Source organism: Erithacus rubecula (genome assembly GCF_903797595.1).
Source record: "Erithacus rubecula genome assembly, chromosome: 4".
NCBI classification, from domain to species: domain Eukaryota; kingdom Metazoa; phylum Chordata; class Aves; order Passeriformes; family Muscicapidae; genus Erithacus; species Erithacus rubecula.
The window spans coordinates 43,850,613-43,876,426 of NC_136686.1; the positions used below are offsets into that span (position 1 = coordinate 43,850,613).

Below are 25,814 nucleotides of genomic sequence, written 5' to 3' on the forward strand. Positions count from 1 at the left end.
CTTTTGTTTTCTTTTAACCATTTCAGTCAGGTATTTGGATAAGACTAAACTGGCATTGTATCACAGAATGTCCAGATCTGTGCATTTATTTTGAGAAACAAGGCCTTAAATTTAGCCAATAAAAACACATCTTGTCTTTATGTTGATCACTTACAATTACCAATTGAAAACAAAATGTTAGTTTTTCCTCGTTACCTTTTTAACACTTCCTAGCAGATGTGTCAAATCTATCCAGGCTAAAGCCCGAATATGGTGAGCACATAGCCAGTTAAAAAAGAAGTAAATCTCTGGAGAGCTTGGGTGCTCTACCAACACTCTAAGATATATCAAGAAAAGCTGTTATTTGTGATCTTAATCCAGATACTACTGCTTCAGACTCGCAGTGGCACATTGCAATCTACTACTTATCTGTACACCATTGTGGAAAAATAATCAACATTTGGCACAAAAAAACCCAAAACAAACAAAAAAAACCAAACGGCTGACAGCACGTGATTTGCACAAGACAATAATAGCAAATGATTCAAAGAGATAATGCTTTCCTTAACCCATTTTTATAATATAGTGTTTTATCACTTTGGAAGCAAAAACAAGATTCACAGATATCTTCCCCTATATCAGATGACACCAAGCTACACATTTATCCCTACACTTAGGTCCAAATGTTCACAAGTAACTAAAGAAAATTATTCCCATGTTTATCGTTTAATTGCACTCTCTAATATGCTGAAAGCAGAATACTAAATACTAATTGGTAAATGTTGAACTAGTTTGTATTTTGTTGTAGGAATCTTTTGGGGTTTTTTAATAAAGTCTTACCATGTTGCTTTGCGGGCTTGTTCTGTGGTAGATTCTTTGTAAAAAGAAGGGCAGGAAAGCAAAGAAATCAATGAATGCTGCCTCTGAAGTTCATCTTTGGTACCCAAGAGATACAAACCAAAAGAGAACCTAAATATTTACTATAGAAAGATTAAGAGTGGGAACTCAATTATTCCATTTTTGTTTAATAAATTACCAAAAAACACTAAGTTATGCTCAAAGAATTCTTAATATTTCTGTTGAAGCCTCTATAGCATGACAGCTTAGAGGAAGTTGTTTCTTAACAACACTGACTCACCTTAGCTGGGACCCTCATGACAATCCTCTAGGATGCCAGAGGGACCTGAAGACACTACAATGGCAATCCAGCAAATTCATCAGCCCCACACCTACACAGAGCTCATGCAGGCCCTCAAAGTCCCTCAGTGGAGTCTGCACAACCACATCCTGATGCCAGATCCCTTGATCTTAACACACCAGATACCTTCTCAAATGGTAGAACATGTAGGTTTTCAAGCTCAGGCTCTGTGCCTCCCAGACCAAATCCCACCTCAGCATTGCCAAGTTACTAATCTGTCTAACAAGTAATACTGCCAGATTACAAAAATCACACTCATCCAGACAATGCTGCAAGTATGTGCATAGCTGACTATATTTAGACCAGATTCACAGCCAGTGCCTCCTCAGGCGACTTTTTTCTCCTGCCTAAACCACCAGCAAAAGACAGTACAGGTAGTCAAGCCACCTTTTCAAAAATTACACCTATGGTAGGTAATACAGAATGCAATGGAAGCAAACACCAAAATCAAAGTGAGAGTTCATCAAGCATTTTCACAGCCTATGCAGTACCTTCCTATTTCATCTTATCCACTCCACTGGACCAAGACTGTGGTAACACCAAATGCAGACTTTAGATGCAACAGAAAAAAGCAGGAGACAACTTTTTTCCATGACTGCTGCATTTTTTAAAGTGGAAGATAAAAGCAATCAATTGGCATTTATACTGAAACCAGAAATAATTTATCATATTTCTAGTTTAAAATTTAGTGCACTCAAATCACTGCATCATGGCTATATTGCTTGACAAAAATGGGATAAAAACTTTAGAAACCAACAGCAGCATTTAACACAGTGAGAAGCTACAAAACAGCCACCTATTTTTCCTTTAGTTTTCAACAACCAACCATAGACGTAACTCCTGAACTATCTGAGCTATGCCAGATGAAACAAGTACACAAGCTTTCAGTCAGCAGTGATAGCCTGCTTTTCAGAGTGCTGCTTCACAAACCAGGCACTGAGGTCATGTAATTTGGATGTAGTCAATGAGTAGATCAGTAGTAGATGTGGGAATGTAACTCATTACTGAAGATTCCCCATTCAGCACTCCAGTTACTTTGGACTGTTAAGAGATTTGAACTCAAAATCACTTACCATTAGGTCTCAAAGTTGTATTCATGACCAGTTTTCCTTTTTCTTCAATTTTGCATATTGAAGAGATATGAACAAACACAAAGAATTTAAGCTGCCTGTTTTGACAGGCAAAGGAATATCCACACATTCCAACAGTACATCAGCACTACCTGGATGTTTTCCACTGAGGACACTCACCAAGCTCAAGTGAAGCAGGAAAGCTACAGTGAGACACAGGACAACTACAGGGCTGCCACTGAATCTTGCAATCCAAAGGGTAGGAGCACAGATTGGGAGAGCAAGCATGGAGGTGCAGAAGGACTCATCCTCTTATTTTCCAGCAAGCCCTGGCTTGAATGGCTGATGAAAATTCAAATGACTACAAGAGTCAAAGACACCCAAGTGATTTACAATACAGACCTTATCCACACAATTTAATTTCTTTTTGTGAAAGGCAATGATGAGATGCCAGAAAATGAACAAAACCTACATTTGCAAAGGGAATGGAAAAACAGAAGCAGGTGGTCAGTAGCTAAGCTGGCAGAGCATTTGGATGGTAGCCGAATGGCCTGAATTCGGTCTTTAGTAAGGTCACCAGTCTTCCACTAACACACAGCTGCATTACTTAAATTTAAATTATATTTGTGATAACAGAAAGAACTTTCAAACACATATTTAGGATTTCAGAAGTGAACTCTATAAGAACAGACATGTAAAACATTCAACTACAATTACAAATTTATTATTAAATATTTATTACTTTTAATAAAAAGGCCATCAGACAAACACTATATGCATTCATCACACTTCTGCTGCACAGTTCACGATGATACAGACAACTCCTATCACTCTCTGCCACAGCCCTTTGTGATGACATTTTGAGCAGTACTGGTACATGTACTCACACACACTTGCCATGTTTTCTAGCTAAGAATGCCTGCCAGCAGACTGAAGGCTTGCTCCACACAAAAGCCTATTAAAATAAAAGAAAATGAAAGAAAAACAAATCCTGCAGTCAACCTTAGCTTAACAAAAAAATAAATCACACTCATCACTTCCTACACTTCTGAACAAATACATACTCTTCATTTTATTTAATAAATAGTATTTTTTAGTACACAAGTTCTGCTAGTATGCATTTTACTGAGGTGAACTGAGGTGACACAATACAGGGACTGCTAGTGTATTGTACAGCAAACAAAGCATTTCTTTTAAAGCCAAGTGAGCATGTTATTTAATCAAGATAACTTTCAAGTGGTAAAACCATACTTACAAATTAATTCAAACTTGATTCCCAGCAGACACAGGACACTGACAGAATCCACTACCGTGGTGAAAAAAAGCATGAACATCTCGCAGATAAGATCTGCAGTGTCTAATTCTTTCAACATCTACCACTGTCTCTGTCATTTGTAGGTCACACAGTGACTGAATCCTCAAGTTGCAGCTGAATGCTGCCTATTCCTAGCAAATTCACTAGCACCTCAGTGGCTAGAGCACATAATACAGGAAACAGCATCACCCCATGAGCTCTCAATTCAATTGCTTCTTTGGTCACAATTAAGAAGTATTGAGCCAAAAGTTTCCAAGCAGCCTTCAGGAAATGAGAAACTATATTTTCAGGAACAGTTTGTTCAGATAGCAGTGAGCCCTGAGCTAGAGGACGAGGACTTTTGATTAGCCCAAAGCTCATTAGCAACATTCAAGAATCTCTCAGTTGTTATCTAGCAAACTAAAACCTGCATGACCTACAAACTAAGATAAAGACAACTGATTATAGAAAGCTCAGATCTGGGGTCCTTACCTAAAACCACATAGCTAACATGATTTCATGAAAATTCAAGCTGAATCAAGCACTGCAAAAACTTGGCACAGTCTTGTTTCTGAAGTGTACTTTAGTAAGATCTAGCTAGCACCAGAAGTTATGTATATGGTTTCCAAACCATAATCTCTGACAGTACAGTGGGGGATCTGCTTCCCCCACTGTCTTTATTCTGCAAGTTTTGCAGCAGACCTTAATTACAACTTCCCTATTGAAAAGGCAGGCAGCAGATCCCACAAAACAGGCCATCAGTGGAGCATAAAAAAGTTTCTTACAAACTCTCCTACACTTTCATATTTTTCTGCTTTCATTAAAGTTATAACTCCTCCTCACTCTCTGTGCCTGACTACCAGCTTTTTCCTCTAAGATCTTTAGTAAACCCTGATAAAACCACATGGCAGTTCTGACCTCTCTGCCCCTGCCTGTCATTTCACTTGCACTCTGTCATCTCTCATCCAGTCTCTTCTGAAACCCAGTACCTTCAATTCTCTTCTGGGTCTGCCAAGCTGAAATTTGTATGCACATGTGTCCAAGTCTCCCCTTATTTCCAATTGATATTGCTACAGTAACTTGCATCCATACTAACCAAGAAAGCCCCTCCAAAAATACAAATGAAATACATACTTAACACAAGTCTTTTCAGGTCACATACTTTGTGAATTACAGCAGTTAACCTTTGCAAGATTAACCTGCAAAAGGTTTCTAGGTTAGAAACAGTTTGCAAGTAACCATAAAACAGTCAGCATTAGGTCTTTATGTGCACACAGCTATGCAGGTAAATTTTTTTCATGTTATGAGAAACTTCATCTAATTTTGCCTGAAATGGACATTGTACAGCAAGTACAGAAAACATATTTGAGAGAAGCACATGGCTAAATGAAGCAGGGGGGAAGGGTAGAAGTTCTGCTTCTAAGTCATTATTGTAGGAGATGTTAGAAGAGCCAAGTGCCAGAAAAGCCTGCCAAGTGCTATTCACCCACTCACACACGAGTGTATAATGCTGCCTTGAAGAGAGCTTGACACGAGATTACAAAGCAAATTCTATGAAATTCTGGTCCATTTCTAAACTTGGGGAATGTGAGGTATTTAAATCAGGTATGCTACACTGTTTGTGTGCTGTAACATTTCACACCAGCAGTGTCAGTGTTTCAGTGCCATATCTGAAGCCCCAGCATTCCTCTCACCTCCCCAGGGCCCCCAGGGCATACCACAGGCTGCAGGAATGCCTCATATATTCATTAAGTCAACATCCATACAGAACACTAATTTCTATTTGCACTAGAAAAGCTAGTACAAAATAACTAATACTAGGGAAAAGTCAAAGTATTTTATGGCTGAACCACACACTGATGAATTTCTGGAGCTAAAGTCCTCTAGAGAAGAAGAAAAATGACTGCATCATGGAATTACCCAGTATCCAACCTTTGTAACTAAAAAGAAGCAAGGGCAAACCTGCCCAAGCAGGTTTCCTATTAAATATAGATCTGAGGAGACCAAGCTATTCCCTTCAAAACCACTTTCATATTTTATCATGAAGTTGACTTGGCATCTAATTTTCTATAAAGATACCACCCATCAAACATTTCCTTTTGCAAACTGGTAGCACAGATTTGTTTGAAAACAAGAAAAATAGTAACATATACAGATGTAAAGGCTAAGGGTTATCTAAACTGTCTTTGCAAAGAGTAATAGGAAAACCAATGCCTGATACTGACTATTTGCCCCTAAAATTTTAAAAGTACTTCAACAAATCAAGACTTCATGAGAAAAGTAAATATTGACATTTTCAGACAAGTTACATATTTTAAGATCATGCTATAGCATTCTTTATAAACAGAACCCTGGATATGAGCCAAACAACAATTATCAGACATATGACAGCTTATTTTTCTCCTCCTCACCTCCCAGTTCATTGTGACAGGGCTGAACAGCAGGGACACACAAATTCAAAACCTTGTGTGACAACTGGTCAAAACCACACTTAGTAATTGAAATATCACAAGCAAGGTGACTGACAATTTGAGGAAACTGAGAAAAAAATACATACACAGTTATGCATTGCATTCCAGTTCCTATTCTCATACACTTCTGTACATTAAACACACCCACTCCCAGAGGGTGGTTTAGATTTTAAAAATGCTTTGAACACAGTCAAAGTCAGTTCATAGCTAGACTAATTTAGAAGGGGAGAATACACCCAAGAAAATGCCTCCAGCATATTACATATGTGATGCCTCAGCTTTATAGCTACCATACCAGAAAACTTGTAAGGATGCTGTTTCATATTTAATAGACACTGAGAAGTCTGGTACCCCATAGATCATCGCCAAATCAAACAATTCCTCCTGTGCTGAAAGTTCTTGTTATGTTTCCAAAACTTATTTTGGTATAAAACAAACAAGGCATAATTAGCTAAAGAGTGTTTTCTCTAAGCACAAGTCAGTTTTCAGAACTAAAAACTGACAGACAGAAGTGAGACAAATGAGCTTGGCCACAGGAGATAAAGGGATAAAGGGAATATGACTGTGGCAGTGCAGAATCCTAGGCATCAACCACTGATGGTTTCCAGGAGAGACAACCCAGAGACAGCCTCAGCAAAGAAGAAATGGGACAAGACTAGTAGAGGTAGTCGGAAGAATAAATTGCTAAGGCCTTTTCCTTGAATTTATTCCCAAATCTATGCTGAGTGAAGAGGCAATGGCAATGCTTAACAGCCATCATTTTGGAGCAGAAGCACTTTTCATTATTCTGAGGATATTCAAGTTCTCATAGCAACCGCATTATTATATGTCATCATTGTAAAATATTAAAATAAAAGTACTTACAGCCACATTTGTATAATACCAAATAAATTATCTTGAAATTTTCAAATACCAAATATTTTTTATATCTTTTGCTATTTTGATTTTGAAAGTACTTAATGCTTACCTATTTAAGTCCTAAATGTAGCAGTAGGACAAAGACCTCTCATAATGATGTTAGAAGTATGACATCTGTGCTCATTTTATTTTACTGTGTTATTTGCATCTCACAGACTCCTGATGCACATTTACCAGTTCTCAGTCTGTCACTTTGTACCTTTTTCCATAAGTTTTGCTCCATGGCATAGTTTGGCTCATTATGTTCTGATCTTTTGACACTCAAATTATTTTAGCAGCCTGCTAAAGGTTCACAAAAAATCAAATCTCAACTTCATGTCCAAAATGTGTGCTTGGACTGTTCTGGTTGGTGCAAGGAAGAAAAAGTCTGTTAGCCTCCAGAATAAGAAAGCACTTACTGTGTTTGGCAGCAAGTTAAAATGTATGAGAATTTTATAAACAACTATGGTTTTCATAAACAAAATGCACATGAATCCAGACCAAACAGCTGGATAAGATGATATGCAGTTTATCTAGTTTATCTATCAGTTATTTGTTCCTGCCCCATTAAAAGTGCCATATATTCTTGATAGGCCAACTAAATTTCTCATTAGGCTGCAGCTTTCTGTTACACCTCATCAGATGTGCCTGCAGGCACATGCAGAGCACTGGGGTCCTGCCATCTCCCTCACCTCCCCCTACTGGCACACCTCTTTTGGCAGACAATCCAAACCCAGCTAGAGGTGCTGATGCAGTGTAAATACCTCCCTGCCAAAAAAGCGATTAGTTTTCAGCCAGATCAGCTCTCTCAATTGCTCATCACAGAAGCTGTTACAAAGGCACAGGGGGAAGCACATGGCCAGAGCTGTGTGAGCCCCAGAGCTGGCCTGGCCATGGTCATGCTGGTTCCCAGACAATCACATTCTGCTCAAAGTTTTGCCACACATGTATACTCAAGACAATATGCTATTCTGAATTTCCTGAATTACTTTAGCATTTGGTAGTGTAGCTGTGCATATTCGTATCCTGCACAAAACCTGCAATTTGTAGTCTGCAGAGCACTTTTAATGTTTTGCATAAGGTACATAAAAACATAAATGGTATTTTACAGTGATCATCAACAAGCCAAACTTGTGATGGCTCTGCAAACAAAAAAACCACTTCATAGACTAACCAAGAGATGCTAATTTACTATTTTAAGAGTCCATTCAGTCCGTAATGCTAAATAGGTTTGTTCTAGACCTTTGCCTCTCTACCTTCTCATCAGTCCAGCCCCTTTCTACTCGGTCACTGTTTTGCTGGGGAACTAAAAAAGAGGCAAAGCACACTGACAGGGACCACAGATCTCCATCAGCTGTACAACCACATTTGCATATCAATTATGATGCTATTAACTGGCTGCTCAAAAAGAGAGCTAGAAGCAATATTTATCAATATAAACCCAAACATATCTTTGTGAGCATCATGATGAAAACCAATGCAATTTCTCTAATGTTGCAGCTGCACTTTTCCCATTTACTAGGTTACAAAACAGGAACCAGCATAATTTGTGCCTAGTTAATAGATACACTTTATCTCAGCCATCTTTAAAACTGATGCTATGTAATATAACTATTAAATATACATTTTTAGAGGCACTGCTATACAAGCCCTGGCCAATTCGGCAGAACCGAGTCTTTGCAAAGTGAAACAAAGAAATACTTTCTTTTGCATGCAAATACATTAAAGCACAACAAGAATTTCAGTCTTAAAGGCTTCCCCAGGAAATTTTTGAATGTAAACAAGCAAGAGCACACTTAATCTTGGAGATACAAAAGCAATGGACTCAGTCCAACACTGAACAACAGAGAGGTAGCAACAGCAAGACTGACAAAACTCATCCTTCATGCCACAGGGAAGCCAAGACTTTTCATCAAGAGAACAAGTTTTATATTTATACTTCTTGAAGCACATTATAAGGTTGAGATAAAGCTACTATTCATATTTTTTTTTTAAAGTAAACCAAGAAAACAATAGAAGGCTTTTAGAAGCAACCACTGACAGCAGCTTAAAAGAAGTGACACTGCAAGCAGCTATGGAGTAAGTGATTTCCATGTCACCATGTCTGAGGCTGGAGAGCCCCTTACCTCAGATTCCTCTGAATATTGCTTACCATGTTATATTTGCAAACACTATCTTCAAAGAAGATTAAACTCTAAAACCAACAGCTGTCTCATATGCAAGAACAGCACACACTTGCCTGGAAAAACATAGTATTCTATGCTTTTTTAATTAATTGGTGGAAAGAAATTGCCTTTGTATAATTAAATCATTACGAAAAGCCTAACTTGTCTGTTGTCTTTTTCACATACGAGTCTTTTGTCTTCATATTCAATCTGAAAATAAAACCAACAAAATACAACTAAGTGATTGAAGTGAGCTTTCCAGTAATGGAAACAACCAGAGAATCTATAACTTGAAATGCTTACTATAATCATATTTCACCAAGACAAATAAAATGGCAAAATATGTGCAGGCAAATACATCCACCATTACTTTACCTATTTAACCTGGCAAGCAATAGGAATAGGCCCATCTGTTCAACACAGCCAAGAAATCAGAACTACATCTGGCTCAAGAAGAAAAAGCATTCAGTTCTTGTTACTCAAAATGGAAGAGAAGATATTGATATTATTTTGGCTTGACTTATAATCAGCTAGTAATTGGTTTTTTTTCTGATAGGGGTAGGTGGAAGAATAGAGGTTGGGAACCTGGTAAAGAACTGACATGTGCTTCTTACACTGAAACAGAAGACCAGGGATCTTCTGTTTTCCACCTTAGGATTTCCTCTTTTTTTGTCCTAAGTCTTACAGACCAAAAAAAAGGAAGGAAGCTGGGGGCAAGGGGCAAATGAAGAGGAATAGGGAAGAAACAGATAAGTAAAGAATGTTTAAGAAGTTTCCACTATTAACCATGAATAACAGAGCAGCTCTGCCAACTGTTGCCCATTAAATTGTTTCAAAATTACAGACTTGTATTTCTTCTTTGTGAGACTAAGAGAGGAAACAATCTTAACACCAGAAGGAGAACTTCTAAATCCCATGCAAAGACACAAACTGCATGTCAAGCTCTGTATTTTCTCTGTACTAACAAGCCTAGTACAGATGTGTAGAAAAGAACCATGCAGCCTAGGAAAAGAGACATATACCTTGAAGATGAAAAATATTATCCAAGTCTGTTTCTTATCAAAACTACCACTTACCAAAAAAAAAAAAAAAAAAAAAAAAAGCATTTACAACCTGTGGCCCATCTCTATCCTGTTAGTTTCAAGCAGTGTACTTCACAGCTGCACCTGAAAGCCTGAGAGTGCTCCTTATAGCTGTACCTATGGACTCAGAGGTTCACAGGGTTACCTCTGATGACATTTAAGTCATCCCATGTTCTATTTTTCTCCAAAAAATAAGACAGTGCACTTAAAACCCAACAGCCATCTTTATACTTTCTCGGAAAAAGAAAAATAATAGTCTTTATTTTATGGGTAACAACTACAGAAGCATGAATGCTACTTCATGAAAGCACAACTACTGCACATTTACATAGTCTATAACACAACTCCTGCTTGATCAAAAATCAAGTTACCCATTAAGGTTGCTACAACAAAAACAATCAAATTAACAAATTTTGCAGTTAGCCCATGGAACAAAACAAAGTATCAGAAGTACTAGTGTGTCCCAACATCAATACTCCTCTCACTCCACTACTCTGATGAAAAGTTAAAATAAGACTTTATGGGGTAATCATTTACTTTCTGCACTGTAACCTGCAATTTCAAAGAGTTGCAAAAGAATAAAACATTATGCTATTATGTAGCAAATTATTTATGATCGTAAAAGAAAATGTCTTGCTCTAAAAACAGCCAAATATAGTTCCACAATTTCTATTACAGAAGAGCCCCCTATTGTGCATTATAACCTCTTACCCACACTGTATGTAGATTCCCTCTTACTCCATGAAAAGTATTCATGAAAATGCATCAGTATACACCTTTATAGTTAAAGCATTTCTAAATAAAACTCAGAAACCATAAGTTCAGTACAAACTACAATAAAATTCAAATCAAGAAATCTCAAGCAACAGATTTCAAAGGGCACCTTTCTTCTCTACTGCAGAAAGGACTGAACAAGCACATGATTTAGCTAGTGATTAGACCAGCCACCACCTGCTTCCAGAGCCCTGAAAGCCCTAAAACACACACTTGAAATCCAGTAATGCAAAAAACAAAACTGAAATAAATTTAAGTTATTCCTCAAGTACCTTAAGTGAGTCATGCTAATTAACTACTCCATTTTCACTTTTATTACCTCATATCATTTATCACTTCATATTGCCTCATGATCATTTTATTACCTTATCTACTAGTGTGTTTTTCTACATATAAACTATCAAGAAAACAAAATTCTCTGTGTTAGAGACCTGAGTAAACACACATTACTTTTAGTTGTAATAAATTCAGTAGTTTGTACTGAAGTAGATAAATAATTGCACATGAATCCAAAAAAATAAGTTGACTTGGTTCCTTAACTGGAGAAAGATGAAAGGTGCAATCAGTATCAGCAAGAGGCTTCTTTCCTACAATAAGACTTTTGATTTTATAATACTGCAAAGCTAATTTTTATCCTACTTTCTTACTGAAAACAGCAAAAAAGAACAAGCATAATGCATGACAGATTGCAAAATCCAACTTGTTTCTTTGTCCCTATGGCACAGGTGACTTTCAGAGCTGCACTGTTTGCAGCTCTCCTGTTCATCTGTGAGCATCTGGAAGTTAGATCAGCATTATTTTTAAACAAAACATTTCAGGTGCCCAAAAATGCAAGGTTGACAAATTATCATATCTTTAAACTATGTAACTGAGAAAATTCTGAGTAACCAGAAAAAGGCATTATGAAGAAAAACTGCAAGCAGCTACTTTGGTCTCTTGTCATCGTAAAGTCCTGAAAAACACATTCCTTTAAACACACAAATGAAACTAGAAGCAAATCATTGTGGCATCTTTGCATCTTTGGTTGCTTATCATGCACTGCTTCTCATAGCAAGATCTGCTTTTGATAGTACAGTTCCTAAATTTCATGTCTCAAATCTGTCAAACAGGGTGCTTCAAACAGGCATAAGAGAAAAAGGAAATTTGGGAGTCAGTGTGGCTGACAAATGGAATAAATAGCATGGAAGTGAAGTGCCATTCAGTAAAGAGACATAAGCAGAAATCATCAGCTGACAAATACAGGATGGAGGAACGACTGTCTAGACAACCATATTCCGGAAAAGGATTTGAAGGATTGATTAGCAGCTCCCGACTGAACATGAGTCAGTGCAATGCTACTGCAAAAGGAACAAATGTCACACCAGGAATGGCAAGCAGACAAGACACATCAACTAAAGCACACACTAAGATTCTCATGCTTTATGTGATAAAGTTTGCCTGTCCAGTTCTGAACCTGGATCAATTGGTCATAGAAAAAAGCCTATTTACAATGAAAGGGTGAACTAAGTGGAGCTATTTCATAAAAGGAAAATTCTTGCCAAGTCTTCATATATTCATAGTGATAGATTTAAGAGGAAAACTGGTCCAGTGCTAAACACTTACTAGGTAGTGAGATTGCTAAGCCCTGACTACAGAAGTTGCATATGCTCTGCTAACAGGATTTTACAAAAACATGCAAATATCCAGCTAGAGTTCATCTGGCCTTGAGAAAGCAGTACAGATTAAATCTCTCAAAACTCTTCTAAACATTTTTCTATATTTCTATTCAGGAAAAAAAAAAATCTAAATCAATCCCTTGTATGTAATAGAGACACTTAAGACAAATTAAATGCATGTGAGAAATAACCAAAAAGAGACATTTCTCTTCAGGTTAGACACCTGGCTTCCAAATGACTGGAAAGTGGATGATGGTCAATTCAAAGTCATTCTGCCCAGTTCCTCACAAACAGATTAGTAAGAAAATGAAGAAAAACAAAACAAAAGGTTATTCAATGATATACAGTTACATGGGGGGAAAAAAATTCCACAGTAAAAAATAAAAAAATAAAAAAATAAAAAAATATAAAAAAAATAAAAAAATAAAATCCAGACTGAAAACAGAGCAAAACCTTTGCAGCAAACCTTTCTGTGAAGAACCAGGCTTTGACAGGTTATCATGTTTGTTCCCCTGTGCCTTCACAGAATCAACAAATTCAGCTAAAAAAACCCAACAAAAACAACAAAACACAAAGTCTCACAAAACAAAAGAAATGAAGCAACACATTTCCCAGGGGTGCAAACTGTCTGCTCAAAGTGCCTTGTCTCAGTTGCTTAATACAGTCAAGTGTCACAAATGATCCAAGCAGTCAAATGCTCTCCTCGGGATTTTCCCCACTCCCAAAACTCAAATTACAGAGAGCTTTATAGACCAAACCCTACACAGTGAATTACACTCAGAAATTAGCTGGGAACTATGGAACATCACAGAAAACATTGAATCAGGGCTGCAAACATGAAACCCGTTTTTATTCTGAATTTTCTTTCTGGGGTGCAGGTTGGGGAAGCGAAGAGATGAGTCAATGGCAGACACTCTTGCAGCAGTGCAAAAGCTGCTGAGATCTGCATGGTAAGAGTCCAGTAACCAATTACAGCTTCCTTGACAGAGAAGTTAGTGACTGTCTCATGCTGCCTGAGTATGCAGAAGCAATCACAGGTTACATTACCCTATGTCAGATTTAAAATAAAATATAAAAAAAATTTTAAAAAAATTTGTCTTTTTCCACAGGGAGAACACATTCTCACCTTCATGGCTTATGTCATTTAATTCACCATTGTTCCATTACCTTTTGGATAAATCCAGCCAAGCTAGTAGCCTCACAAGTCCAACACTGAGACTGGTGGTAAAAACACAGCGAAAGAGGAAGAAAGAGTGACAGCAGTATACAGCTAGCCAAGAAATAACCTCTGCATTCAGAAGCTTTTTCCAGTAGCTCCAGATGTGTAGTGAATAGGAAAAATTTGGTCTCTGAAGGGCACTATACAACATGTTAATGAGCCAGCCAGCTCTGAGCAGTCTTTAGGAGATAGTGAAGACATTTAAAATATCACAAAATCACAAGCCCATAAGGAAGTCTACAGATTTTTGGAGGCAGCTTTTAAAAATTAATTTTAAAATCCTGATTTAGCTTAATATCAAGAAAATTTCACCACCAAATTTGCTTGACCTAAGACTAGCCTTATGTCCAAAAATTATTTAATTAAAATTACTTCATATTCTGCACTCCAACAGAATACAGTCAGCATTTTCTTTTGTCCAAAAGCTGCAAGTTGAGATAATTCCATTTTAAAGACATTGAAAGTTACAGCTTACATAAAAGACGAAAAAAATCAAAAAAAGCAACACCAAAAACAAGCCTTGGACTGACATACTAAATTGATATAAAAGAAAAGCCTCCATGACAAATGTGTCATGTGACAAAAATGTTCCTATAGAAAATATGTGGGTCTTTGTTATCTCAGGTAGTTAGAACTGAGTATTTAATGATGGACTCCCACTGTCCCAGTGAGGCATCAAAGGGAGCTCTGGTACCCTGTCAGCCTCATTCTTGAGCCCCATGGTACCTCACCTCCACTTGCTTGCAAGTGACCAGCCCCACAAACAGTTACAAGCAGTAACTAAAAAGCAAAAATCATCTTTCAACTGCCCCTTAGTTAAATGAACTCACAAATACATAGCGTTTTGCCCTGCCTCAACTCTAAATAGTTATTTAGACAGCTTGATAGAAGTTTTGGATATAGCTCATTATTATTGGCAATACTAGTCTAAGAAAAATACAAAGTGAATTCCACACAGTAATGTGAGGCATTCGGAAAGAGGAATGGAGGAAATAAGGCTTGATTGAAACCTTTATTTATACTGTTTGAAGAGACACACAAGAAAAGCTAATGAAGTGTTTATGTTTAACAAAACACAATATACCATGCTATTGATAGAGATACTGTTGAGCTGAGCTAAACAAACCAAGTTCACTTACAGTAAAGTTAGCTTGCAGTCAAAAAAGGCATTGCAGCATGGAGATAAGGATATCTTTGCTATTTTTCAACAGGACTGCTACCAAGACTAGTTTGGCTGCTACTCCAAACAGGACACAAGCCAATTGATTTGGCTTTTGTCTATGTGCAAGTCAATACTGCTCCTGTGATCAACTAATAGGCTCCTGCCTTTTTTCCTCATATGAACCTCAGCTTACAGTACAAAGTCATTTGAACCTTACATTTCTCCATCTATAAAGTAGAAGATGCCCAAATTTCATGCCCTCCTCAGAAAGGCATATTTATGGCTTAACACACTAAAAATATCAACCACTATTTTAGCTTGGCAGAGTTAAACTGATATATTTTGCTGTACAGAATGACTTCAGCATCTGAAATACCATTCTGCTTATAAATTACGTTATACATTCAGCAATTGTTTTTAATTATTCTCCTTAATTCTTACACTCTAATCCAAAAAATGCCTTCCAGAGAAATGTTGAGAAATTTTGTGCTAAGTGAATTACCTACTTTGCAGAGAACATAACTGCACCCTTATGGATTTAGGTAAATCAAAGAAATCAGATGACAATATGCAAGATGCAATATGCAGATATGGTGAGACAAAAAGAAGAAACAGATATCCTGAATATAGAGGAAGAAACAGAAATTGACTCTTAACTCCAAACAGCAGCTAGAAAGTAATTATGTAGCCACTGATTTATTTACTACAGTTAAAACTTTCCAGTATGCCCCAACTAGTAATAGTCAATTTTGAAAGCTACACTTACTGGTTTGCTTCCTGCAGAGCATCCAAAGCTATGCGGTCTTAAATTACTCATTTTAACAAAGGGTTTGATTATTGTTCTAAACAATATTGCCCATTGGTTGGGCTTTTGGAGGTCTTTTCTGACCTAAATGAATTTGTGATTCTCTAGGGTTCTGAATTCACATAGATCATCATAGAGTATTTATCAAAGTCAACTCCATTTGACATCTACCAGATTTCAACATGTTAACAGCAAAAAAAAAAAAAAAAAAAAAATCTTATCTCTCCTACACTTTCAGCATACTTTGTGCTCAATACTCCACATAACTGACCACAGGATCCTTCATACAGTGTCATCACTGGTTTGACACCCACAGCTGAAGATAGGATTCAAAACACATGCAATTTCAAAGTGAAATATACAAGCTTAAACTTCTGTACTGAAAATACAGATATCAAAACCCAGACAAAATTCTCAATACCAGAAATATACCAGTGTTTATTTCACTTTTAGCATCCTGAGGGATAATACAACATAACTGACAAAAGCTATAGCCTTGGAAATAAAACCCCACAGCTGTAGTACAAAAGATGGCACATAAAAGTTTAGTAGTGTTGTCCTTATAGCAGCATGAATGCCTACCACGAAATGAGCTAGCAGTGTGTCTGCCTACTAAATTAACTCAGATTCAAGCAACATGCTCAAGGAAAAAAAATAAATCAACCAGCTATTATCAATAGCTAGCAGGCAGAAGTTAAAATATTTGCAGAAGAGAAGAGTGTGATTTGTATTACCTACCCCTCAAAGTGGGATCAGTCAGGCTGTGCAAGTGAGCAACAGCCACCTGGTTACCAGCAACCCTTCAGTGCAGCCAGGTGGCTGTTGTCTGGTTATTCATCCATTTTGGCACCACAGCAGAAATGTGCAGCACACAGCATGTGCTGCAGAATTCAGACTGAAAATGCAGATGAGGTCTGAAATTGATGCAAGTCCTGAGCTCTTTGTATAAAGAGCTTGGTACAACTAATCGGGATTCTCAAAGGGGTTTCCTAACACACCCATTTTACCAGAGCAGATAAACACACAAGTATTAAAATACCTGTTGGGAAATGTAATAATCCTATCAGTAAAAAAAAAAAATAACACAAACTGGTCTGTGAAGCAAAATGAAAGCCTAATTTATGAGGTTCACTTTATATAAAGTTTAAATAATTACACAGCAAGATACAAGCCTTTCTCCTGCCTGCCCTCCCACAGCTAAGTAGTACAATGGCTTACAGGGTAATTGGGTGTGAAGATTCTGCAGACAGCACTCATCCTGCAGGTGAGTGAGCACATAGCATAAAACGCAGTCCAAGAGAAAAATTAAATTACTTTAGGTTAGTATTTCAACATTTTGCAATAGTCATATTGAACTACAATATCATTCACATCCTAGGGGTGCAGAGAAACCAATTTGAACAGTGGCTTTTTGTTACTATCTTGAATAGCCTTTGGAAGTCAAATTATAGAAAACCAGGAAATTAATTTAAATAAGAATACACATCGTTTTGGTGACTATATTATATTTGCACAAATAAGGACAATCTTTGTAGTGGACCACATTTTCTGGGTGATCCAAAGGAAGGTCTCTATCGAGAAATTGCAACTGTATCTCCATAGCAGGAGTAAGATTTCAGTGATACCCGCTCTGGTAAGCAAGGTGAAGGTGAAGAGCAATTCACCTCTAAGTACCTGGAAAGCATTATTAAACGTAGAAAAGCTCACTTAAGGAGCATCTCTTCATTGTTTAGCAACGATGGGATAGTTATTCAAATAGGGGAAACTGTTTATCTGCTTGTTTTCAGTATAAGAAAGATAGTGATGTTTAGCTCATATATCGGGGTGGGGGGGAGGAAGTGCTTGAGTTGTGAAATAGCACACTAGGATCAAAAATAAACATAAACAACAAATAGATGGGGAGGAGGGCTGCAGCCTGAAATACTTGACTGCTAATATCCAGCATGCCATTCCAGGGAGTCCCAGAGTGGTTTTTAAGCCTCTTGCTCATCCTCGTAAAGAAAGGCGGGTGGCAGGACTGATCAATATCGTGTAACCCAGCTGTGACCCTGACAAATAAAGTCAAGGAAAAAAAAATCCCATCGATGATCTGTGTAATTTAGCATTCGGAAGACGGCAACATCTGGGCTTAACTCCAGATGGGACGGAGCGGCCCCGCGCCCCCGGCTCGCCACAGCGCTGCTATACACACACAAAGGAGGGCTCCGCGCTCCTCCCGCTTTGCTCCAATACGAACAACTCGGCGCTCAAACGCGATGTAAACACACGGAGAGCTGCCTGCTGCGCCGGCAGGTCCGTGCGACAGCTCAGCGACACCCGCGTCCGAGGGGGCTATTGTCCGGGACGAGCGCCGGCGCTCACCGGGTGTTGGCGTAGGCGGTGCCAAGAAAAATAAAATCACTGCGAGTCTCTCCGATCGCTCCGCAAGTCAAACCCGCGGGCTCCAGAGCCCTGCACCGGGCAGCGGAACAAACAGGCGAGGCAGCGCGGCTCCCACAGGCGACACTTTGTCTGGTTTCCAGCGAAGCAGCGACAAAACGCCCGACGCGCGAACAATGCCCGCGGCCCCGCTGCCGCTCCTTGCCGGGCCGCCGGCGGACACCGGCTCCCACCGGGTCGCCGCTCCCAGAGATGTTTTTAGGCTGCTTTGTTCCCCGTGAAACGCCAGCCTTTTCACTCAGCGCAAGGAGAACCGAGCGCCCGCCTCGGAGATTGGGGACCGGCCCCTGCCCCATCCCCTGGCAGCGGCGGGGGATGCCGGAGCCGCGGCTCGGGCATCGGCCGCCCTTTGTTGTGTCCCGGGGAAGGGGCCGCCCCTCCGCGCCCTGATGGGACCTCGGCCCCCACCGCAGCGCCCGCAGCGGAGGGCGCTGCCTTCGCTCCAGCGGGAACGGCAGCAGCGCCCCGCGGGGCGAGCCCGCTCTGCCCGGGATGCGCTCCCCGCCGGCAGCGCCGCTCCTGTCCCCGCGCTGCCCCGCTCGCCTTCTCTCTCACTCACCCACGCCGTACTTCTCGTGCTCCGTGGGTATCCACATGCTCGCGGCGTGCGAGCGCCCGTTCCCCCGCCAGCCCCTCCGCCGGGAGCGGCGGTGGCCGGCAAGCGCGTCCGCTGCCCGGGGCTCCCGCCGCGCTCAGCCGCGGCTGCCCGGCCCCGGCGGCGAAGGCATTGTTCGGGCGGGCGGACTGACTGAGGCGCGCTCGCCGCCAGCCACTTATATTCCCCGTCCCGCTGCACGCCGGGGAACGTAGTGCCTCGATGCGGCCGCGCCCCTCGCCGCCCGCGGCAGCGGCAGAGACTACGAGCCCCGTCTGGCCCCGCGCTCCCCGGCGGGGCGGAGCGGGGCGGGGCGCGCTCCCGGGGCCGCCCCGCGCCGGGGCGAGCGGAGCGGCGGCCGTGGCGGCATGGCTGCGTCCCGCGGGGCTGCGGGAGCGCCGGCGCGGGGAGGTGAGTGCGCTGCGGGAGCCGTGGGGTCTCACACTGCGCTGTCCCGCTCCCCTCCGTGCCGCGATCCCGGCTGGAACGGCGGGACGGGGCTGGCTCAGCCGTCCCTGGCGTGGGGAGCGGCGGACACGTGCGGGGCAGCCGGGAGCGCCGGGGCCGGCGCGGTGGGGCTCGCCTGTCGCCCGTCGGAGCGGGGTTCGGAGAGCCGCGGACAGCCCCGTACCCTCCTCCCGCTGATTGCAGGGGAGAGTGAGTTGTTCTGGTCCTACTGATGCCAGTCCTTCCACGTTTGGCACACGGAACTGTGGGGACAGGGAGAGTTTACAGCAGCGGGTCGAGGTGGAGTTGATGCCGGCAGCGCGCAGAGCGGTGGGACGTGGAGATGATGGTCCAGGGGCATTCTGGCTTCTCCCATAAATCCGTTTGTCAACACACACATACACAGAGATAGTGCAAAGCCGATGATGCACAGCGAGGAGCTCAAATGGACCGTGGGGAATTACTGCAGGGACAAGCCAGGTACCGTAAGCAGCAAGAACAGCAGGGTTTGTGTCTTTGTCGAGAAGTCTGTATGTCTGGACCCTCCTGAAAGGAGCTTAGCTACAGCTTACCGTAGATAAACTGCAAGAAATCCTCAAGCTGCACTGGTCCTTTTAGGAGAAACCTGGGTGTTTTGAGGCAGGAGCAACAGCCTGGTGATATCGTCCAGTCCTGTGGAAAGGCACTGACAGAAAAAGGGAGGAAACCAATGACAATGATGCTGCTTTGCAGGCCTTACAATCTGTCTCTAAAACGAGTATGTCTGGTTTTAGAAAAGTGTTCTCCAATTAAATTATTTTTATGAAGTGGTATCTAGAGATTTTATGGGCTTAGTTGCTTTGATCTGAAATGAAAAAAATAGTTTAATTTTTTCACACTTAAGAGAAGAGAGTAGCTTTCAGTTCAGCTTTTCAATAGCTTCTAACTTCTGCTGTCAAGTCATTAATAGTGTGAAAGACACAATGAAAGAAAGTCATGTATGAGCAAGCAGTTTCAAACATAGAGTAAGAGCACTTTTATTCTGTGTTTGGGCCTTTGATAGTGAGTGGTTTTTTAACTGACATTTGTGTTGTTTGTCATATATGTGCCCTTATTCTATTCATAAAAGTAATATCGATTTATGCTGGTAGCTAAAGCCATACTCTTGCTTTATTTCTGTGTTTCAGTATCATGGCATGGACCTCATACATGGAAAGCCAGACCCTTTTAAAGCATTTCCACACTGGTGTAGTTGCACCCGGAGGCAAAGCTGTGCTGTTTTAACTATTGGAAAGAACATGTGGCTGAGTCTGCACAGCTCTTCTGTGAATACATATGTCTGCAGACTACTAGAGATGATTAGGTTACCCAAGTTTTTTGCAGATAACTCTTGTAAACGCATTGACACCAGTTCAAAGAAAAAAACAGAAATTCTTTGAGGCAATTGGAAATTCAGAAACCTATGCTTATTTTACTGAGCACAAACACTGATTGAAATGACTAGTGGACTTTCTCTGTCTTTGCTCCCAAACTCACTTTGCATCCCCTGTCAGACCATTTGGAGTCTTTAGGTAAATACGTGAAAATCGCTGTTGCAAATCAAAATAACCTTCCTCTCTAAAATATCCACATCATGCATGGTGGTGAATGGGGAGCTGCTGGCTGCTCGTGTCCAGGGGTGAAAACTCCAGCAAGGTGACTGAGCAGCCACTGCCCCGAGCACACAGCTGCCTCTCCTCATCTCTTCATTCACAAGAGATCCTCAGACCTTAGCCTGATGAGCAGCCCATGTGTATCTGTCCATTTCTGTTTCATGGGTTTAGAGGTTGATATCCTCCCACTGTCCTTCCCTAAAAACCCCCACCAGTTCCAAATGATCACACGTGTGGTTTCAGCCTCAGTTGTTTTCCCACAAGGCACTTTCAAGCATCCAGAATACCACTAGTGTCTCTCAGATTAAATCTTTGTGTGCAGTAGAGGATTTCAAGACCTGAGGCTTCCACCATACTAAAGATTTTGGACAGAGGGAGAAGAGTTTTCTTTTACTAGTGGGCATTATGAGCTCAGAAAAGGATGTAGATTTATTGTTGTGAACTGAACAATTAACAATTACGTCTGGAGACAGGTTCACTAATTAATTCTGGAAGTGCTACACTATTTTAATATGATTACCAGAATGGATCTCCTAAAGCAGCATTATTTAAAATGTTTTAAGAGCCTTTTTTGTGATTTTTAATTAAAAATCCAATCTCAAAGTAATTTTAAACATTTACCTGATAAGCAAGTGGATCTTTTAGAGGACTGTAAATTACTAAATTATTGTTGTAAAATCACCTTTTATGTGCTTCTCTGTTTGAAAATGAATAAGGCAGAATCCTTTCATGTAGCTGTTGCAGTAATATTTTAGTGCTTTAAGCCTTCACATCACATTTCTTAAATAACTGACAATGGGAGAATATACAAGGGAAACGAAATATTTCATTAAGCAGATCATAATGGCTTAATAGAATAAATGATGGATTGTATTGGTTTGTAATAGAGATCTGAAGTGCCGGTGATGCCTGTCATAATGTTACAAATAATTGTGTTACAGTGTATTTTATCTGAAGACAAGGGGCATCCCCACGCCTCAGCACGAGTGCATAACTTCTGCTAGCACAAGGCATAGGATATGTTGTATTCCCCAAAAATACCCAATAAAGATTTACTCTTTGTTTTCCTCTGAATTCAGAAAACTTTCATAGCTTCAAAGCAAATGATGGATGGCCTTTATCTTTGTATTTCATTCTAGTAGTCTCAGCCAATTCTTGAGTAGCAAGTAAAGGCTTTGATACATGAACAAGCTACTGAGTATCAGCTCCTCTATTCTCTAACCAAAGAACATTTAGAAGTGAGCTGCTTCAGACTGCCTGGTGAGCAGATACACGTCTTAAACATGGTAACTTGTTTGTGTGCTAAAGCCTTCAAGTTCTTTGAAACCTCTGCTCAGTCTTTCTTACCTGCAGGGGAGCAAGAGTGAGTGGTGTTTCATCAGTCCTCAGACTGATGAAGACCTTTAAACTGTTTCTGTATTGGCAAATATCTGACTCTTACCCAAAAAGCTTTCTCACCCCTTGAACAAATAATAGATGTGCATAGAGGTATGGGCTAGAGAGGTAGTTCAAGTGTTTTGAATTTTCTGAGTGTGACACAGATGCCAGGATAATTTGTTATGCCTATTGAAACACCTTGTTCACTGCTGGGGTGTGCTGGTTTTCTGGAAGAGCACCAGAGTTGCAGGTTCTTGTCAGCAATGGTGATTGCCACAGGGTGGGCCTGTCATGTCTTAAACAGCTCTTAGAGTTCACGCTCTGAGGCTTTGGCCAGCTTTCTCGATGAGGAGATGTAGGGTTTGAACTAACCAATGGTTGTGCATATGAACAGTTGGAAGTATTGTGAAATTAGAAGTGTCAAGTATTTTAACTTCAGTATAAGTTAAATTTGTCTATCCAAACAGCCTTCACAGCCTTTCCTAGCCCTGTGTGTTTTTTTCCACCATATCCTGTCTTGAAATCTCTGCTAGAGCTCTGCAACTTTGTGTCACCATTTATATCCTAAAACTGCAGTTGTTCCCAGTCTCACTTTGAGGTTTTTGCTTCACATTCTCATCCACAAACTCCCAGCAGGCTGAAACCAGGAGAAAAGCCTGAAAGCATTTGAATGTCTTTCTGTGGGCTTTTTAAAGTAGCTTTAAATATTGCATCAATAAAAGCCTCACACAATGCAGGAAAGAACATGACATTCAAGAAGCTGGAGGAAAAAACTGTGGTGAGTTTTGTACAACTTTAAAGCAGGTCTGTGCCTCTGAAGAGCTGGACACGTCATTCTGACCAATGTCTCACTGAAATCAGGACAATGTGATTGTAAAAGTCTGGGTTTTTTGCAGAGTTGTTGTCTACAGTTCTTAATTACAGTCACTTGAATGGGAAAACGCTAGTGTTCAATGACCTGATAATTGTTGTATTAAATAATGTATTAGTACCACTAAAGCCACATAACAAGACTGAAATTGTGCTGTGGCATCCTTGCCACAGCACATCCTTTCTGTCATCGCTGCTTGTTTGCCATTCTGTCCTAATACTCTGCTATAGCAGACCTTTAAGTTAGGATTTGTAGTAGGTGTTTTGTCAATAGCTTCAGTGGTCCACACCTCTCTGTTCCATGTAATACATTTCAGCTGTGTTTCTTGAAACTTTCCTTTTGGTATTTTGCCTCCTGCTTTCACTGGACCATGTCTTCCAGCTGGTCTTTTTGTTTTGTTTTCTTTAAATATTTTGCATATTTTTCTCTGATTTTTATGACTTACAGGCAGTGGCCAGTGTGAAATGGCCCAACTGTTTCTGTTTCATTCTTGCTCATTGAGATGTAAACTTCCCCTTCGTCTTTGGAGACTTTGTAGCAAAGAAGTAGCTGCTTTCCCGGTGTAGTTGTAGCAGGTAAAACGCCTTCTCTCTATCCCTCTGGTATAGAAACTCTGTAACGTGACATGCCATCTGTTTCAGCCTCGTGATTTTTTGTGGTATGTTTTTACTCTTCCCCTGAACAAGTAATAAGCCACAGTAGATAAAGGTGCCACAGTCCCTGCAGCTGTACTGCATGGTTTGGCATTTCTGCTTTGGGATACTGCAGTGAGTGATACTGCAGTGAGTGTTCCCACACTGAACACCCTCTTGGTTTAGACTCAGGCATTTCTGTTAAGGGTTGGGATGCATTTTTCATATACCTGGGCTCCAAACAAATCCTGTTCATGTACTGAACAGGAAACTGAAACTGACCTCTAAAGCCAGCCAATGCACAAAGCAGCTGAGAGTGATCTGCAGGACTCCTGTGCTGAGATGCAAGAGGAGACCCAGGGCTGCTGGGCAGCATGGGGAAGCTTGGCACAGAACCCTCCCATCCACAACCTCATGCCAAGTTCGTGGCACATGCCCCAGGATAGGTCTGGGAGTTCCATGGTGGAAGTGCACAAAGCTCACAATATAAAAACAGCAATGGTTATGAAACAAATATGTGCAGTTCTAAGTGATACTGCTGTCAGAGGAGCATTTTGCTAGCATTTGTCTTGACCAGTGTGCCAGCACCAAATTTTATTATGACTCCATAATGCATTAATAAATGAGGTAGAGCTTTTTCTCTAAAGACTGGTATGGAAAAAAACACATCCTGCTAGAGGTTTTAATTTGATTTTGTCTTATATGGAATGAAAGCATGCAGTATGTGTTGTTACAGTACTAATTTAATGTTAAGGAACCTTCATGTATTTATACAGTTAGGAGAATGTTGCCTGAAAAATAGAAACAACTTGTATCAGTAATTCAAAGATTCTAATTCTGTTTCTCAATGAAGTTAATTTCAATTATTGTATCATCCATGTCCAAAAGCTATATTAGCAGTATCAGTAAGCATATGTCATACTTAGGAAATTAAGATCTGTGTTATATGTTTTGTAAATGCATGGAGGTCAGCATCATAAAAATATTTATTTCAAACTCTGGTACAAAGTCAGAATACACTCATAGAAATTTTATATGGTCTGCTGTGAGATGTCCCTGAGATCTATAAGACATAATTATTTGAGTCCTGACTTAAAAATACTTTCCTCTCAAAATAATTTTCAAAAATGTATGTGTAAGGAGTATAAATAGTGGATTATTTTAAGTACAGTCAAAGCTTTGTTTTCCTGAATCATGGTATCAGTTGGCTGAAATATGTTGATTCATATCACTGCACACTATAATGAACTTTCCTTTTGAGATACTGTGTTTTCCAGTTTGTATACCGGTTTATGGAAGTTTGATTCTAAAAGTGGAAACAACTTATTTTGCTACTCTCCATCTGGAAAAGCTCCAGTTCACTGAGAAAGCAGCAATAAACCACAGAGATTCTAACATGAGGGCCTCTTCTTCATACGGATTCTTCATTAAGTACAAAATTCACTTAATTCAGCCTTGAAGGCTCTCTGTGTGTCAGGAAGCTCAGTCAGAATATCTGAGAGAGATTTCAGCCTGTTCTGTTAGTATGACACCCACACACACAAGGATGGCAGAAACAAGACCTCTCAGGATGCATTTTGAGGTTAGTTCTAATTTGTATGAGTCTGAAAAAGTTAAAGGTCTATTTAAAATAAAAGTTTCACACTATTTGCAGTTGTTTTTTTCACATAGTTGCCTTTTTCAAGAAAGGTCTACCAGTGGAAAAGTTATAAATCCTACAATGTACATGTCTTAGGAGCATGGTAGAAATTCCCATCATAATGACGTAGGGATGTCTTACAGAAGCTGCTAAAGCAGGCTTTATGTTTTTAAGGCAAATCACACAGCCTTTCCTTCAGTTACAGAGTGTAAAGCAATTGTTTAAAAAGACCACAAGGCAATTCTTTTAACATCAAAAGGATAAACGTGCTTGGAAATTGAATCCTGTTAGAGGAAAAGAACATGTGACCAGAAATGGAAAATCCTTGTAATAAGGCATTAGTGATCACTACTAAATGATCATGATAAAAAATAGAGAGTAAAGTAATTAACCTGCTTTACATAGCAATGCT

General features: G+C 40.2%; 2 protein-coding genes across 4 annotated transcripts in view; one reads left to right on the forward strand and one right to left on the reverse strand.

Moving 5' to 3' along the window:
- Window positions 1–18,968, reverse strand: part of DOCK4 (dedicator of cytokinesis 4) — a 221,593-nt gene extending 202,625 nt beyond the window's left edge. For both annotated transcript variants that reach the window (XM_079303581.1, XM_079303580.1), the window contains exon 1: window positions 18,770–18,968. In XM_079303581.1, the coding sequence (XP_079159707.1) occupies window positions 18,770–18,806 (37 nt within the window). In that variant the 5' untranslated portion in view covers window positions 18,807–18,968. The remainder of the gene's footprint in view (window positions 1–18,769) is intronic.
- Window positions 18,969–19,059: 91 nt separating this feature from the next.
- Window positions 19,060–25,814, forward strand: part of ZNF277 (zinc finger protein 277) — a 38,858-nt gene continuing 32,103 nt past the window's right edge. The window contains exon 1 of one of the 2 annotated variants that reach the window (XM_079303583.1): window positions 19,060–19,216. In XM_079303583.1, the coding sequence (XP_079159709.1) occupies window positions 19,174–19,216 (43 nt within the window). In that variant the 5' untranslated portion in view covers window positions 19,060–19,173. Of the gene's footprint in view, window positions 19,217–19,304; window positions 19,733–25,814 lie in introns of those variants that run through there. The other variant, XM_079303582.1, reaches the window with a different exon arrangement.